The sequence below is a fragment of the Salmo salar genome, chromosome ssa23 (genome assembly GCF_905237065.1).
Source record: "Salmo salar chromosome ssa23, Ssal_v3.1, whole genome shotgun sequence".
NCBI classification, from domain to species: Eukaryota; Metazoa; Chordata; class Actinopteri; order Salmoniformes; family Salmonidae; genus Salmo; species Salmo salar.
The window spans coordinates 36843205-36861456 of record NC_059464.1 but is presented as its reverse complement, the minus strand read 5'-3'; the positions used below and the strand labels follow the sequence as shown (position 1 = coordinate 36861456).

The window sequence follows — 18252 nt, the reverse complement described above, 5'->3', positions numbered from 1 at the left end:
ATCACCCACAAATAACAAACACAAACACACCCTAATATATGGGACTCTCAATCAAAGGCAGATAGACAACACCTGCCTTCAACTGAGAGTCCCAACCCCAATTAACCAAACATAGAAACAGACATACTAGACTAAACATAGAATACCTGAAAACCAAACAGTGCCCAAAAACCCCGGAATACTTAAACCAAATGCCCCTTCAACAAAACACACCACCCCGAACCACATAAAACGAATACCCTCTGCCACGTCCTGACCAAACTACAATACCAATTAACCTTATACTGGCCAGGACGTGACAGAAATTGTGAATGTAAACCGTAAAATCTGCCTTCTATTATGTCCGATCGTGAAATGTGAGTTCATATACATTTTTACCTGACCAAATTATTAGATCGCCTGCCAATAAAATGACAATAATTTTTTTAAGCACTGCAAAAATGTGCATGGACCTGAATGAGGTGCTCTCCCACTATCTATTGTTCCTGTAGTGAGAATGTCCTTCAGGGAATATTTTTTACAAGTTATCTGCAGATAATCATTGTCTGGCTCTTTCACCGATTTAATTTCCACCAAAAAGATCTGTTTAAAAAGAGTTGTTCATTCACAAATGACCCATCACTATGTTAAACACATACATCACACATGCAAAAGGAGCTTTAAATCAGCTAAGCAGCTATTATTATCTTATGTGTTATTTTTTATTGAACCTTTAATTAACTAGGCAAGTCAGTTAAGAACAAATTCTTATTTACAATGGCCTACCAAAAGGCAAAAGGCCTCCTGCGGGGATGGGGGCTGGGATTTAAAATTTAAATAAATTGTAAAGCCTAAGGCCATAAGATATACAACAGCTGAATGTAGCACTCACTAAATGAGCCACCCCTTTGCCTTATAAGCTCTCCAACAGGAGCCTATTATACATTATAATGTAGCTATTATCACATGTGGTACACTCTTAGAAAAAAATGTGCTATCTAGAACCTAAAAGGGTTTTCAGGCTGTCCCCGTAGGAGAACCCTTTGAATAACCCTGATTGGTTCCTTGTAGAACCCTTTTAGTTCCAGGTAAAACCCTTTCAGGTTCTATTGGGAAACCTTTCCACAGAAGGTTCTACACTGAACACAAAAGGGGTACCATAAAGGGTTCTACCTGGAACCAAACAATCTTCTCCTATGTGGACAGCCAAAGAAACCCTTTTGGAACCCTTTTAACTAAGTGCAGACAATTGTCTTCTCATCTTGGGCAATACTGAACCATTGTGTCTTCATGTACAGGAGGAGAAGAGGAGGATGAAGGAGGACATAGAGAGGAGGAGGATGGAGGCAGCAGAGCGGATGAAGAGCCTCAGTACCTCCAGCGTGGACGGAGAGGAGATGTTTAGCCCGCTCAGTCCCAAAGGCTCCATCTACAAGGTAGCTAACGTGTCTGTTTCCTCTGTCTATGTAGCCATGGTTTGTCGTCATTGACCATGGTCATATACGACAAGTACTGTTCTTATGATATGATAATGATACCTTTGTTTTCAGTATTTTTCCCCCAAAATAAATTGCTCAAAAAGACTAAAATGTGATTTTATACCATCTTTACAGCCATTGTGTTCAGTTTTAAGCCTGTAAGTTGCATGTGTGTGTTTTAAATGTCAGAATTTGCCACAGTCTCCACCACAATGCTTGTAGTGTGATCAGGTCACACACATTTACAAATGGGTTTGCGATCTGTGTTGGCGTTTGTGTGTGTGTGTGTGTGTGTGAGACGTGCAGCTTTGAAGTCGATCAGTATTCACTGTTTTGTGTCAATTACCACCAGGTCTATGTCTGTGTGATGTTAATTTGCTCTGACAGCATGTCTCTACATACATACTGTACCTCCATTCCAATGAATGACAAAGGCAGAGACCATACTATGTCATAGTTTTTCAGCCCATGGACAAACGGTCGCTCTGACAGCCTGTGTTTACACTGTTCTGTGTTACTGTCCTTAACTCCTTCCACCTCGCTCTGTAAAAAGTAGGGTAGTAAGTCATTCACTTAGTTAATATACAGATATTCTGTATACAGATACAGATATACTGGCGGCAGGTAGCCTAGTGGTTAGATTGAATCCCCGAGCTGACAAGGTAAAAATCTGTTGTTCTGTCCCTGAATAAGGCAGTTAACCCACTGTTCCCCGGTAGGCTGTCATTGTAAATAAGAATTTGTTCTCAACTGACTTGCCTAGTTAAATAAAAGCTCAATTTTTAAAAATTATAATAATAAAAAATGTGTTTCCATGGGTTGATTTGTGTGGATTTTAGCATTTACACTGCATGGCATGTTGTGAAGTGTTGAGTAGTGTACTGTACTCCTGCTTCTTGTATCATTTCATTAGACTTGTTGCCTGTCAGATACATTCAACAGGATTCATAATCCACTCAGATCCCATTAGGATATGTAGCCTAATCACAGTTACTGGCTTTGTGTTCTGCCAGGAGACTCCAGTAAGGGCCCTAGATAACCTTTTAGAGCTGGATGTCATTTCTAACACCCCAACCCTATGAGCTTGCTTTATGAGCCTGGCTCAACTCTGACTTTAATATATCAGTCAGATCATTGAGATAGCTAATTACATTTTTACAACCAGATGCATATATAATGTAGCTCTCATCTGTCATAAATGCACTCGCTGCATGAAGCATTCAGTCGCCTAATCGTCTCCTTGACAGGCAACAAGTTCAGCTACTAATAATATTATGTTTCCATCCACTATCTCTTTAATATTACGTTTCCATCCACTATCTCTTTAATATTACGTTTCCATCCACTATCTCTTTAATATTAAGTTTCCATCCACTATCTCTTATTTTCACTTTCTAACCCGACTGTACAGGGCTATGTGGTGATGGGGTTGCTGTGGTGGTGTCCTTGGGCCTTCGTCCTTAGTGCTGTCATGAGATTCCCTCTGATTATGTGTGTAATTTTAGAGAGAGAATGAATAGATTTTGACAGGAGAAAATACATGCTCTGTGAGTTGGGGTCAACATGCTGTGCTATTTGATTCAGGTTCAGGGCTGAACAGTGAACAGTAACATAAGGGATCCTTCTGTGTGGGAGGAACCAGAGCTTGGTGCTGGATCCTTTGAACTATGACCTCTTTGGCAAGCAAGGGTAAAGGACAGGACATTATGACCCTGCCTCAAACTAGAACCCCTCTCATACAAATATTAGTGTTTTGATTAATGATTAACCTAAGACTTGTAATCCCAAACACATTTTCTTTACTATGATTCAGTCTGTAATGCAGTAAATACACAGATTCAAGGTAAGGAATGGGTTTTGGGAGCCTTCCCACACCCTGATTTCATTATAACTATGCCTGCAGTAAACCTTGGATTAAGGCAGAGTTAGCTTGAATCTCTCTCTGGTAATATAAACGGACAGATACAGGCAGATGGAGACGGTTGATAAAGACCAGTAGAACATTGCTCTGTTTGACTTGGAAGAGATCTCTACTGCATCAGGCTAAATCCAGGGCTGTGATTAGCATCACATTGATCATGAGAATCCAGTCTGACAATTCTAGAAGTCATGGAACACTTCACTGTTCTATTCTAATTCCAAAACAATCCCCTTCAACATCCTCCTCATCTTTTTCAGATCACAGAGAGAACGGAATCCTTGAACCGATCCCTAAAGAAAAGGTGAGGCATTTTCACAATGACACAAAGCAAACAAACAATTCCACACCCTAAGTTGTTTAAATTGTACTCTCACAGTTTCTTTCTAAATCTTGGTTGCAACTTGAAGTTGACCAAAGTCCCACTGGGTCCCCCTGAGGAAGCCTGGATGGAGAGGTGCTATCTATGGCAGAACAGCAGTTATGCCGGCTAAATGGCTGGTGTGTAAAAGTAAACATAGAAAAAGAGGGCCAGTGGTGACCTCTAAACCTCTCTCAGTGCATCACCTTTGTCAACCTGGGTGATTTATGGCTTGGTTAACTCTGACCAGATGTGGGGGCTGGTGCCTGGGCTGGCTGGGTTCTCTCTGGTGGCTGGTGAGCTATAGCTCTGGACTGTGGGACTGCGGTGTGGCTCCATGCAGTCTGACCACAGTAGTCAGTTATCAGTGGTAAAAAGCTCTGAACAGTTGGAGTAGTAGAGGCCAGGTCCGGGTTAAATGAATATGGAGAGTGTGAATGAAAACAGGGCGTAATAACGACTTTATCATCCAGGTGCAGGTTTGAGATCTGAAGAATTGAGTGTGACATCATGTTTTAATCTAGGACGGGGAAGAGTTTAGTGACAGTCCTTTGATGTGGGTGTTACGCACCCGTGTTGATGTGTGTAAAAACACTATTAGACCAAATCAAAGCATTCTGGAGAAGAAGTTATGGGTGACAGACAGACGCTTCCTTCGCCCTTTTACTTATAACATCCTTCTCTCATGCAGTTAGAAAGCATGACATCATTTAGCCAAGCCAATTTGAACGTCTTTGCAGAGCAAAAGACCCTCCAAATAAAGATTTGTGGGCCGTTTATCATGTTAAAACAATCCTGCCATGCCTAAAGAAGCTATTTAATTTTCAAACTAGCCAGCCCTATCAGGCTAATGGCTCATGCCTTACATGGGAGTTCTCTTACTAATATAAGTAGCTTTGGGGTCCATTTTGAAATGCAGGGAATAAGCTCACCATTTTCAGATGTACCCACCTGATTTGTTTTTGTTATTATTGTATATGTCTGACTTTAGCTCTGTGTAGTGGGTTTTAGGCAGCTGGTGGTGTGTGTGTGTGTGTGTGTGTGTGTGTGTGTGTGTGTGTGTGTGTGTGTGTGTGTGTGTGTGTGTGTGTGTGTGTGTGTGTGTGTGTGTGTGTGTAGGGGTCCTTCACACAGGTTCCCACTGTGGTCAGCGAACAAGCCTCATATTGGGCCTGATAGACAGTGTTGACAGAAGTCCCTGCAAGAGGCCATGCAATCCCATCCCCTGTCTAATTGCAGTGCAGATTCAAATGGCTCATTTTACCAAGGGGGTGTATCCCCACACTGGGCAAAAACTAGTTGAATCAACTTTGTTTCTACATCATTTCAGCCCAAAGATTATATGTGATGACGTTGAATCAACGTTGAAAACTGACAATTTGAAAAAAGTCATCGACGTAAGAGAATTTTGTCTGTTTTTCACCCAACTTTTATCTTAAATTTAAAAACATGGTGGAATTTTTTGTTGATTTCACATTGAATTCACAGAAGTTGACAACTTAAACAAATGTAAATCAAAACTAGACATTGAACTGACGTCTGTCCCCAGTAGGATATTTCAATAGGGGAGTGAAAGGATGATCCGTGCTCACTTGCAGGCCTGTTGCCAGTCAGATGAGATAGTAAAACGTTATTGTTTTTCTTCCCCCAACCATTTGTCTTCCTGTGTTGTATTTCACGCTCCTCTGACTGAGTGTCTTTATTTTGGATACAGCAACAGCTTCAAGAAGACACAGCCCCCTGTTCTCCTCGCCAAGATCGATGACAGGCTGGAGCAATACACCACCGCCATTGAGGTTAGCTCCCACCTTGTTTCTGCCCCTCCCTCCGTCCCGACAGACAGAGGCCCCATTGGTGGGGGCTGTGATGAAGGATTTCATATGGTGACTATTCAGCCAGACTTCTCTGCCTCTCCATAGGTGACACACTGTGTCAGTCTCACACATACATAGTTATACTATACCTCAGCCTCAGACTCATATCAACCTTAGTAACCATGTTTCCATCCAACCTTTTTATGTGAGTAAAGTACATGTCGGATAAAACATATCATGACAGGCCTGACGGACACAGCAAATTTGTCTGCAAACTTTCCAAATGTCAACCAAACAAAATACGCTAGATAAGGTGGGATCTTTTTGTGTATGTAAAATTAATTATACGAGAAATGGCTATGGAAACGCCTTTATGCGCAAATATTGATATAATAACCATCATATCGAAGTAAACTTGGAGTCACGCGATGATATGTTTTGTGGTTGTCCCACTCTGACTCGTTGGGAAAGCATGCAGTTTTTTGGGGCTGCTGTAGAGTCAGATGAACTTCACAGAGTCATGAAAGTGCACATTGATGAGCTTGATGCTCCTTTCCAATAAATATCGAGAGTCTTATTCTGGGGACATGATGATCAATGATTGACTGTAGGCTATACTCGCACTGTAGACCAGAGCGGGCACATTTGCTACATAATTCAATATTTTCTACCGACAAAACAATTAGTAGAGTTGAACATGCGATGGAAACCCATTTAACTTGTATGTTTTATTCGGTACACGGGAATTAAACTGCTAAAAATATTTGTATGTGCACTATGTCATCACGCTCAGCCTTTTATCTGCAACGTCAGTTTGATAGATACACCCCTCTGGTGGGATTTTAGAATATTTGCGTGAAAATTGGTCAACAACTGTATGGAAACCTGTCAGTGTCAGTGTTCACACATCAAAGTCAGTCACATGGCCTTAGTCAGGCCCAGTCCGTCAAACCATCTGTCTACTCTATAATTTGGGAGAGGATTGATGGGCACTTGAGGCTAGGCTGAGCTTGCTTTCTCATCTCCTGAGTGGTGCCTGAGTCATACTATAAGTACATGGGAGTAGTTGTGTGTGTGAGGCCCTCCTACTGCTCTCCCATGAAGTCCCTATTGCATCATCAGATCACTAGCATGCCATGCTTACTTTGTTTCTAGACTTTGTTACTCATTGTGTCTAACTATGTTATGCTGTTCTTTATGCAATAGGGTGGGTCTAATCCTGAATACTGATTGGTTAAAACTGCGTTCCAGCCGGTGTCTATTCCACAAGTTACCACCGGCTAACTCCATGACGTTAAAATGCCTATTTACTCTGTTTCATCTGACTGTGCAATCCACTGTCTCATCAGCCCAGCCAAGCAATTTATAAACTTGATCTCCACTATAAAAAGCATCTAGACATTATCTCACATTTCTTTTAGACTTTTTAAGTGAGCAAGCTTAATAAATATGCTTTTTGATCTGGAATTCTGTTATATGCAAATTCCATGCAAATGGACAATAAAGTATATTGTATCGTTCTGTTGTGTAGTACTCCCAGGAGGTCAAGGCAACCAAACAGGGCCTGACGGACATCCCCATGTCGCCTGAGCCAGTGTCCTCCAAGAAGAACTTGTTTGAGGCTGGAGAGGCCTGGAACCAGAGCCCGGCCAAAGGCACACCACCCAAGGCAAGGAAACACACCCATAACGTTACATACACATGAATGAAAAAGTCAAAGAAGTCTAAGTCATTTTGCACCATCGCCAACGACTGAACATTACACCCAACAACATAAATAGAACTTTACGGATACAAAACGTGAATGCTCTTTACATTCAGTAGCTGCCTGGAGTTATACTGTAGACTAGAGACACAGAAATCTACCTAGCTCTCGTTCAAAAGACATTTACACATTATGCAGATGTCTAATTATACCTGTCCCAATGCTACTCTCCATGCTCTCCATGCTTCTTTCCATGATCTCACACCTTTGTCACAGCCCCCTCTCTCCTCTATGTTTTTAATTACTGTATCCCATTCATCGTGTGCAGGCCAGGGTCCTTTGAAATAACCAGAAAGGAATGGCAGCTTGACCCCGGGGCGAGAGGAATAACAAACAGCATGCAAGCCACGGCGGTATAGATCTGAGACCCTTAGGCTGTTGTTTATTTTAACTCTCTACCACAAATGTGTGGTTTCCCCCCATCCCGGGTATTCCATAGCATGTACAGATGAAGGATCCTAATTTGAGCCAGGTTGCTACAGCAGGAAAAAAAATTGCAGCAACAGGAAATGTAAATTATTATGTGGATTAAAACTAATGTACATTATTGTAGGGGCTAATACATTTTTTTCATAAGGGAAAATCAAGTCTGAAATTTCAAAGTAGAAATTACAAACTTCAGAAGCCTTTTTAAACCTCAAATATACTACAAGTTTTACATTTCCTGCATTGCTGGAAAGTTATCCTGCAACAGGGCGATCAAATTAAGATCCGACATCTGTAGCAGTAGCTGCTAACCTGCCCCCAGAGATACAGTATGTCTTCCCCTTTCTAGCACCATGCTAACGGCTTTCACCGCAGGAGTAGCCCTAAAGAAAACAAACCTAAAGGCCGATGGACAGAAGTTAGTTTGAAAGAAGTTGAGTGAGAGGACAATGGAGAGTAAATTACAGGGGAGAAGTTTCATGGCAGTCTGGAGGATGCAGCCACAGAGTAGCAGCCTTGAACTACAGATGTAGGATCTTAATTTAAGCCAGTTTGCTACAGCAGGAAAATAATCCTTTAGCGACAGGAAATGTGAATTATTATGTGGATTATAATTAATGGGCATTATTGTAGGGGCTGATTCGTTTTTCGAAATTACAAACTTCAAAAGCCTTTCTAAACCTCAAATACACTGCAAGTTAAACATTTCCTGCATTACAAGAAAGTTCCCCTGCAACAGGGTGATCAAATTAAGATCCTACATCTGTAGCCTAATGGTGTATAACCTGGGAGTCACGCTTATGGATGAAAATAGAGCTGCCTAATCTCTGTACCCAAATCTTGTGTGTGTGTGCTGGACAGCTACATTTATCTGTAACAGTCTGCCACAAGAAAATAAGGAATGCCTAAGGAATGGAACGGTCTTGTTGAGCGCCTGAGTGGAAATATGTGTGCGTGTGTTTGCCAGCAGGATGCTGAGAGTCTGAAGGTGGGCGTGGCAGACATGATCACCCAGTGGGTGAAGGGGAACCCAGATGGCACCAGCAGGAGCTCCCCCTCAAGACCAGCTGTAAGTCTCGCTCAGAACAGTCGTGTACAGTATATAGTGTATATGGGTATACATTTACTGTATGTGGCTCTGCATTTCACCAGTTTCATACATTACCGCCAACCTCACTATTCTCTAGCACTGGCATCGCCTTCACAGAAGTGGCTTCTGGTTCAACAATGTAGTAAGAAGTCACACGGGGTGTCTCATCCCCTTTAGAGAGACTGAATCATCTTCATCAAAATACAGCATCTGTGTATCTACTTCCTTTACTTTCATTCCTCATTCGTGTTATTTCAACTGTCTTCACGTCTTCCCTTCTCAAAGTAACTGCTCTTTTCGCTCTTTCCCTTTCCTCCCATTTTCCTTCTGAACTGTTCTACATGTAAGTGTTTGTAGTACAGCTGTGCACCAGGTATGCAGACTCAGTGATGTGTGCGTGCAGTCAGCCTTATCCAAGGCTGCCATCTAGTGGGACGTAGAGTTCTATTGTGGAGGTTCAGAACAGTGGAGGCTGCTGACGGCTCATAACAATGGCTGGAACGGAGCGAATGGAGTGGCAATTAACCATGTGTTTGACGTATGCTCCAGCCATTACCATGAGCCCGTTCTCCCCAATTAAGGAACCACCAACCTCCTGTGGTTCAGAACCAAAGCCACGAAGGTTGCTTATCTTGCATGGCTCCAAAAAGCATTTTATATAAAACTCCAGAAAGCATTCGAATAGTTGCTGTTTGGTGCTGTTCATTCCCCAGGATGTAAAAGCTGGTGACGTGATGCAGAAAAAGAACATGTGGGAGATCATTGGAGAAACATCCCCTGGGATTTCAGGAGCAGTGGCAAAGGTGAGCGTGCTCACACACACACACACACACACGCTCACACACACACACGCTCACACACACACACACATGCTCACACACACACACATGCATGCACACACACACACACACATCAATACAAACGTACAGTATTTGAATATTCTGTTTCAAACTTTGTGTATAATATACTGTGGCAAATTCTCACTGTTCTTAATCAGTCTATGCTTTTCAGGGCAATGCATCTGGAAAAAAGTACAAATTTGTGATGACTGCTCATGGCAAATATGAGAAGATTCCTGTTGATGATGATGAAAATATGGATGAATACACCAATGGAAAAGCAGGTGAGATGACTGGGTTTAGACAACAATTATACATTTTAAAACATTAGTGTAAATACCATAATAGTCCAATAATAACTCGTATTTTCTTAGGCAAAAAAACACCTTTTTATTCTGCTGGTCCTGCGGATAAAAATAAAACATTTAAATCTACAAAATACCAGCTACAATTAAATAGCATGACTTGTATCAAACTCCAAAGGGCAATAGCCCTTGATCTGCCCATTATCTTCACTACAGAATGAATTCTCTATTTAATTCTGTAGCTCAAGATGAACTTTCTATGTCAAACATTAACCAACATAAAAAATGTTCTATTCAAACTTTTTATTTTCTGTTTTATCAAAAATATATAGAAAATAACATTTACTGTAAACTTATGCAGCAAAATCTCAGATTCCAAAGCAGTTGAACATCACTCTGTCAATAACATACAATGTTCTTCATCTTTTTAATATAGACATGCATGAAAGAAAAACGTAAAGCACCAACAACAAGCTGAGGAACCTACAGAAACTCAAGGTCAAATGTCACTCTCAGCTCTTGACCCTTCCAGGGCCCTCATTTGAAAGCTGTGTATTTGAAAACTGTGTGTGTGAAACATGATATTTCAGTCTATTTTACTTTCACGTTAATCCTGCATTGATGTCGATGGGAGATTCGTGGATCTCCAGTTAGGATTCGGCCTTAGGGACTTCCTGTATACATTTGTCTTAGCGTCTGTCATCACTGCCTTCCATATCCCACAACCCCTTCCCCTGACCTCTTATCCACCCACACCAACAGTCAAACACATCCTTCATAGAGCTGACTTGTCCCCCACAGGAGTTAGCAACCCTATTTCTCAAATAACACTCTCACTGACCTGTAGTCCAAAAAAGGGAAGGAGACAAAGCTGGTATAAGCATCTGCAGGCTACTCAAACATTCTAAGAAAAAGTATCACCTGAATATCTAAAGTCTATTTGAAAGACTTATGTAAATAGCACCATTTTGGGAAATATACACTCCTACTTCACTACTACTTTCATCCTCTCCTCTTTTTTTCATCCGTCTTTGGAAACATTTCTCTAAATGCCCTGGAGTCAAGTTTCTTCAGATACCCAAAACCTGCATCAGTACAGTCTATAGGCTCAACACGCATCTGCGATTTCAAGACACGTACTATAACTGAGAGTTTATCGTTTTTAGTAATTGGTGTACCTAAGTAAGTACATTACACTACAGTCTCAGGACCCTTTCTGAAAAAGAAACTCATTATCCTATCAGGGTTCAACAGTGGACCAAAAAATTAACTCAGAGATTTACTTAATCTTTGTACATTTTAATCTCACGAGATGTCCAAATTATTTTAAAACAACAATACATTTTCCCTTATCCTCTGATTGTCAAGGTAATATTTTCATATTATCAGAGAAAGAGACATTCAGACAAATGTGTAACGTAGTCAGACGACAAAACAATCAGTGATCAAAATGCAACATAGTGCATGTATAAAGTTAAGACCACATTCTCTATGAGACTGTCTTAAATATAGTATCCTGTGTTAAGCCGAGAGACTATTACATGGGACCTGTACATTATGACTACCATTTCTACACCAGTGCACATAAAACATTTAACAATAACATTTTTCAAAACGTTCTTCTCGGTTTCATCTTTACCAGTCCAAAGAGACATGGTTTAAGGACAAGTGAACCCTCTAGCTGTTCTGTTAAAGTCTTTTGGTTCCTCGTCTTTATTTTTACGCCCTATGAGACCCATCTCAAACACTGTCGAAATTTTTGTTAGTGGCCTTGACGCAGCCTCTCTTAGCCTTTTGGCATCAAACTTTGGGCTGAAAAGGAGAACAGGCAGACGATGGGCGAAGGATGGGATTTCTTTCCCTGCATCCTTTGGCTGCTCTTTTCTCTCCTCCTCACTTTTGCTGGCTTCAATCACCTGCATAATCTTCTCTTTAGTGGAGAACATATCAAAGAGAAGAGAATCCCACTTCTTTGCTGCCTTGGGAGGATCGTCAGCCGTTACGGCTGCCACCATGTCTTTAAATGACACCTTTTCATCCTTTTTCGCTTCACCACCTTCCTGCTCAGTCACCTTGGTGGTTTCTTTCTTAGGATCTGATTCTGCGAATATAGGTGGTTCTTCTTCCACTACCATATGCTTCTTGAGCCGTGACCAACCACTGAGTTTAGACTTCATCATGCCCTTTGGCTTTTGGATCACTTTAAGAAGAGGTTCAGCTGCTGGGAAAGAGTCTTTACTCTCTTCCTTCTTCTCTGTCAATGGTGTGGTTGGAGCTGATACCGCCTTTTCAGGTTTGGCTTCCTGGTTATTCTTTGGTTTAGCCGGCAACAAAAGCTTCTCAGGAGATGCAGTCTTTGCAAGTGGAGAAGAATTGGTCGGCTTTGCCCATACTGGTTTAGCCTCAGAGGTTGCTTTGGTTGGCGTTTTAGGCTCTGTTGATTCCTTCAACTCTTTCTGTTGCACCACACTGGCTTTAGCCACAAGAGATTCTGTTTTTGAGAAAGGAGGTATCGTCTTGCGTTGGGTTTCTGGGGTGGGTGTCTTGGGTTTTGGGTAAACTCCATAAATTGGTGTCTTCACTTGTGTTTTAACCTCTGGTGTTGGAGATTTAGCCCATGGTCTTGTGTTTGCCACAGTTTTAACCTTTGACATTTCAGCAACAGGAGTTGATATTTTGCTGGTCACAGCTGTGGATACTCTCGTTTCTGAGACCTCTTCAGCTTGTGTAACAACAATGGTTGGAAGCGGAAGCTTAACTACTGTTGTGGATACTATGGCCTCACTTGAAATAGTTTTTTCCAGTTCTTTGGAGGATGCTTCCTGGTTTGACACCTCAGGCAAAAGATGTGATTTTACAAGTAACTCTTGGGTAGGTGTTATAGATGCTTCTAGCTCTTGTGTTGGGGTTTTAGATTCCTCTTGAGTCGGAGTCTTAGACCTGGATATTCCAAATAAAGGTGAAAAACTTTGGATTCCACCATGGGCAACATATGCAGCAGGAGTCAACCCATAATATGTATGGGTTGGTTTAGGATCCACATATGTTGGTGTCTTGGGCCTTTGAAATCCTATAGATGATACCCCAGCTGTGGGAGTCTTTGGTCTTTGATACCCTGCTGGTGGTTGTGGTCTTTGATACTCAATTGTTGGAGTCATAGGTTTATGCCCTTCATTTGTGGGAGTCTTGGGCCTTGGATACCCATCTGAGGGTGCTGTAGGTTTTGATGTTTCTTTTGTTGGCGTCTTGGGTCTTTGGTACCCATATGAGGGTGCAGCAGATTTCAGTGTGACATCTGTTGGAGTCTTAGGCATTTGGTACCCAAATGTGGGTGCAACAATTGTTGGAGTCTTGGGTCTTTGATAGCCTAATAGATCTGTAGGGGTCTTTGGTCTGGCAGACTCAACTACAGGATTTTCGTGTCGAGGAGCCTCTGGTTTTGAAGTGTTCTGAGGAGATGATTTAGCTGTGGGAGTCTCTTTCGACGTCACTTCCCCATTCAGAGTTCTTGCACCTTGAATAGCTGAAGGTGATTTTGAAGGGTCAGACATAAACTGACTGGCAGCATTAGTACCAGGTGTTGGTGTGTCAGATGTCTGTGCCTCTGTAGTAATGGGTGAGACAGCGAATAAAAGTGGGTTGGTTCTTGATATTTCAAAAACGGGTGTTTTGGCACGGGACACATGAAATGAGGGTGTCTTAGGGCGACCTAAAGGAGTTCTTGGTGTTAAAAAATCATGAGTTGGTGTTTTAGCTCTTTTCACTTCAGATGTAGGCGTTGCACTCCTTTGGAGTCCAGGTGACGGTGTTAAACCTCTTTTTACCCCGGATGTAGGTGTTGCACTTCTTTTGATTTCAGCTGTTGGTGTTGTAGCTCTTCTGATTTCTGATGTGGGTGTTATACTCCGAGATAATGCGTCTGCAGTAGATGTCTTGGATCCAGTATAATCATGGAGGGGGGACATAGATGCAGTATAGACCCTAATTTGAGGGACATCAAACATCGGTTTGGGTGCTTTTAGTGTAGCTTCGGTAGCTTTAAAACGTGGGCTTGGACTTTTGCGGTGTATTACTACTGGGGCTATTCGCAGAGTAGGTTGTGTGGCAGCAGGAGTGACTGTGACAGGAGCAACTGGAGCACTGAGTGGATGAGGTACTGAAGCAGTGACTGGAGGAGCAATTTGAGCAGCAGCTGTCGTTGTCACGTCAGGCACAGAGGACGTTTGCACAGGCGTTTTGGGTGGAAATGCATGCAAGGCTGGCCCTGGAACGGCTGACGGTGGTGTTGGAGTAAATGTGTAGAGTGGGGCCACATACTGGGGGAAGGTGGGGGCTGGAGCAGCATACAGCTGTGGGGCGAACCTTGCTGTTCCACCTAAAGTGGCTCCTCGTTGCTGCGGGTAAGGTGATGCCACATGCCGATAGACTGGCCTGACAGCGAATCTGGGGTGCTGTGTGTAGAAGGATGCCTCTGGAGTTTTGGGAGGGGTTGAGTGGTCACTGTGCTCCAAGTCAGGGCTTGCTTCATTCACAGGAGAGAGGCTTGAGCGGAAAGGGACAGGTGTCTTTGCGGTCTCAGGGGCGGCTTTTTTCTTGATTTTTTTCTCTGTTTTCTTGAGTAGTTTCTGGAGTCTAGCATTTTCCTTGCCAGGCTTGGGCAGTAGAGCTGGAGGGTACTGCTGGAAAAGCAGGCCTGGTTCATTGACATTGCTATAACTGGCAGCCATGAGCAGTTTAACCCCCTGAAAAAAATACAGGACAGTGTGAGGCATATTTATTTGTTTATCAATGATACAGTAGCCTATTGTTTTAAAGGAAGAGGGGCAGTGTTCAATCAATTGAACTTCTCCTTACAGCTGCTCTCCACCCCCACCTCGGCCCATGGTATAGATCAGTGGCTGAACTATTCATTGACCATCAAGAAGATCATCAACACATAATTGGTAAACAAACACATCTGACTACTTTTTTCTTTCTTTTTCAGACCTATACCATGGTGAATATTGAAATACAAATGTTGGTGGCAAAGACTTTCTATTCAAGATGGTATGGACTTCAACAACTCCAGCCACCTTGTCAGCAAACCCTGTGAGGATATCCTGCAGTAGCACTTGTTATGAAAACAATATAATTCACAGTTTATACCTTTCCTTCTGCATTCAGTAGGTAACTTTTGAGAACTTCTTAAATGGTTAGTTGTTGCTTTGTTCTGTGTACTCACTTTGAACAAAGCAATGAGAACTCGCCAGTTCAATTTAATCTTCAGACTTGTATTGGCTTACATGTCAAAAGTATCTTTCACATATGTTTATGTATATATGAATATGTTTTTTTACTTACTTTTACTTTATCTTTTTTTCCTTCATTTTATGCCATTGACAAACATTAGGTGATTGCATTTACCTATACCGCACATGTATGTTGGAAATTATGCAGAAAGTGACATAAAACCAAAACCTAAGCTTTGAATTTGAAATGGTAACTCTTGTAAAATGTTCTGGTTTGGTAAGTTTGATCACTGAGCCCGTTAATTGTAATATCATGTTTATATTTTATTTTTCTTCAGGCTGTTGTTTGAGCCCAGAGATTATCCAAACATCTTCTGAATATGGTGTTAAAGGCACAATGCGGCTATTTTTACATCAATATAAAATCATTTCTGGGTAACAATTAAGTACCCTACTGTGATTGTTGTCAATTAAAATGGTCAAAAATAAATAAATAGCTTCTTAGCAAAGAGCAATATCTCAAGCAAGAATTTACCTAGGACTGTCTGGGAGGGGACTGAGTGGGAGGGAAAAACTGAAAATGAGCTGTTAATTTCAGAGAGGTTTGGAACTCTTTCTTATTGGTATATTAACTCATTTACCACCTAGACAGACCAAAACTCCATCCCACCAAAACAGGCTAAAATTTCAGACTGCCTTTTCAAACCGCTCTTACACTAAAAGGGCATTATCATAATTTTCACAGTATTACTCAAACCTCATAGTGTGGAAATATATACAGTATAAAACACAGGAAAATGTCAAATGTCTTTAAATGCTAGGCTGCACTGGGTGCTGCATATTCTCTAAGCTTTTAAGCGAGTCATCTCTTTTTTTGTGCATTCATAAAATACTGCATTGAAATGCCAAATGATTTTGCGGTAACTGAATCATCTGGTTACAGAACATTGATTGTGTCTGTTGTATTAATAACACTTTATCTCACACATAGTAACATTTCATCCTGCTATTTAACCATGATTCTGTTTTCAGTTCTGCACACTGGAGTTTTCCACCACCCTATTTATGTTACCAATGTAACATTTTATTCTTAAAAGACCCATCATTGTCATTTCTGCTTTTCTTGTTATTAAACTTTCATTTTTTTCTCTTACATTAAATAAAGTATTGTATACAATGATGTTTGTTTTTTTATTAGCGTTTTTATCTGTCAATTTTAAGCAGCCCGACAAACGCTATCTGCAGTGGACAAAGGGGAAAACTTGGAGACGAAGTGAAGTGGAAAGCGAAGGAGGGCAGTCAAATTTAACCCTCCCTGCAATGAAGGCCTCCCAGCTGATACTGGAAGGTTCCTTGGCCTAATTTTAGGCTGAGAGCAGAGAGGAGGGCAGCCAATCACCTGCTCCCTTCTATAAGGCTTGGTTCTGTCCTGTACAGGCAGGGTGCATCACGGTGACAGTAAATCACTGATGAGAAGGTACCTAAGGTGCAGCATATGCATATCATCTAGAATCTGAGCGCATATATGGGTCCAATCACTGTACTGCACATAACAATCTGACACTTGTGCCTGTGGGTATACTGAACATGAGCAGGAATTAAGTGACCTATACAAATCCACCTTTTCAAACTTTTAAACTACAGTGCAGTTAGATACTTTTGCTTTGACACTGTGAGGTCTGACTGGCAGACACACTTGGCCTGCAACCTATAGGTTCAAGCATTAACTAAGAGTGAAAGTGAACATTGAGCATTTGACCCCAGTGATGTCATTGTGATGTGAGGTTTTTTTTATGCACAGTAAACACATTCTATAATTGGAAGATTTTGACTCATATCTATTTAAACCTTGATGGCTGTAAACCTTTAAAAGTTTAAACCTTGATAGTTGTATTTAGATTTTAAAGGAATGTGATAGGCCTACAAATCAGGATATTATAGTTCTCTCACAGCATTCCGTCTTTCACTTAAATGTTTTTTCACTTTAATCCCTTTCCACTTATATGGTTTTTCCATGTAGGTTTGTATGTTTTTGGCCTCTACTAGTCAAACTCAAATGCAGTCCACCACTGATCATGTTTTAAAGGGCCCACTGCAACAGTAAGACAGACTGGACCTGCAACATGAGAGGAGGTCATCCTTTTAAGGCTCTTGTAGGTTAGGCATTTGGAGCACCTCCAAGATGCAAGTTCAAAAGAGGAAAGGGTAATAATAGCCTAGCAATAAAACCATGCATCACACAATGGCTTCTTGGTGTCCACCATCTCCCAACCCCTAAAAAACATGCACATATGAGTTAATCACATAATCAGTAAAAATCTAAAAATATTACATAATTGAGCTTACCAGGTTATGCTTCTTACCGTTGACCAACGCACTCCCGACAGGGGAGTCCCCTTACAATGAGAAAAACAAAAAACATTAAACTTAAAACACTTTGCACAAGCTTGTATTTCAACAGTTAACATGCTAACACCCTGTGTTTTCATAAGTTCATAGGTTAACATATACTTGCAGGAGTATCAGAACATAAACCATTATTGTTTTAAGCATTATGATATCTCGATCCAGTTTTGATACCTGGAACGCAACACCCTAAATATATTAAAAACACATGCAACAGTGTGCATGCCCGTCTCTAAACCCCACTTCCCAATTTGGACGCTTTGACATTACATTGAAAATCCCTTTGGTCAGATAGCTTTAGCCACAATGGCTACAGTATAGAGTACAACCTTCTGGGGGCTGGCTGTAAAAGCTCTAACACACGTCTCAAGACCACCCCCCCGCCCCCCCCCCCCTTGTCAATAGCATAAATACGTTACTACGAGCTGTCTCGAAAAAAAATAAATCGTAATTGCAGTATGTTTACCTGTGTGACTGCTACTTGGGGGTCGGCCGGCAGCTGCCTGCTTGTCCCGGCCCAAATTGTCAGAGCGGGAGGCTCATGTTGAGCACAACTATACACCCTTCCTACATATGGAAGGGCCAGTCTCCATGGCAGTCCAAAAATATAACCTGAGCCTTTTGCTCAGAATGTGCTCCGTCG

General features: G+C 41.6%; 2 protein-coding genes across 6 annotated transcripts in view; both read left to right on the top strand.

Moving 5' to 3' along the window:
* The window catches only part of LOC106584524 (non-muscle caldesmon), a 41120-nt gene extending 24737 nt beyond the window's left edge, over positions 1–16383 (top strand). The window contains exons 6-14 of one of the 5 annotated variants that reach the window (XM_014169925.2): positions 1278–1415; positions 3636–3679; positions 5451–5619; positions 7082–7219; positions 8709–8810; positions 9545–9634; positions 9843–9954; positions 10412–10473; positions 14960–16383. In XM_014169925.2, coding sequence (XP_014025400.2) covers positions 1278–1415; positions 3636–3679; positions 5451–5619; positions 7082–7219; positions 8709–8810; positions 9545–9634; positions 9843–9954; positions 10412–10434 — 816 coding nt within the window. In that variant the 3' untranslated portion in view covers positions 10435–10473; positions 14960–16383. The remainder of the gene's footprint in view (positions 1–1277; positions 1416–3635; positions 3680–5450; positions 5620–7081; positions 7220–8708; positions 8811–9544; positions 9635–9842; positions 9955–10411; positions 10474–14959) is intronic. The other 4 variants (XM_014169923.2, XM_014169926.2, XM_014169927.2 and 1 more) reach the window with 4 other exon arrangements.
* On the top strand, positions 9997–14656 carry LOC123729864 (uncharacterized). Its single transcript, XM_045706337.1, has one exon. The coding sequence runs from the start codon at positions 11704–11706 to the stop codon at positions 12532–12534; it is 831 nt and encodes a 276-aa protein (XP_045562293.1). The 5' UTR covers positions 9997–11703; the 3' UTR covers positions 12535–14656.
* Positions 16384–18252: the final 1869 nt, after the last annotated feature.

Coding starts and splice junctions, on each gene's coding strand:
- LOC123729864 (XM_045706337.1), top strand. CDS start 11,704: ATGAGACCCATCTCAAACACTGTCGAAATTTTTGTTAGTGGCCTTGAC.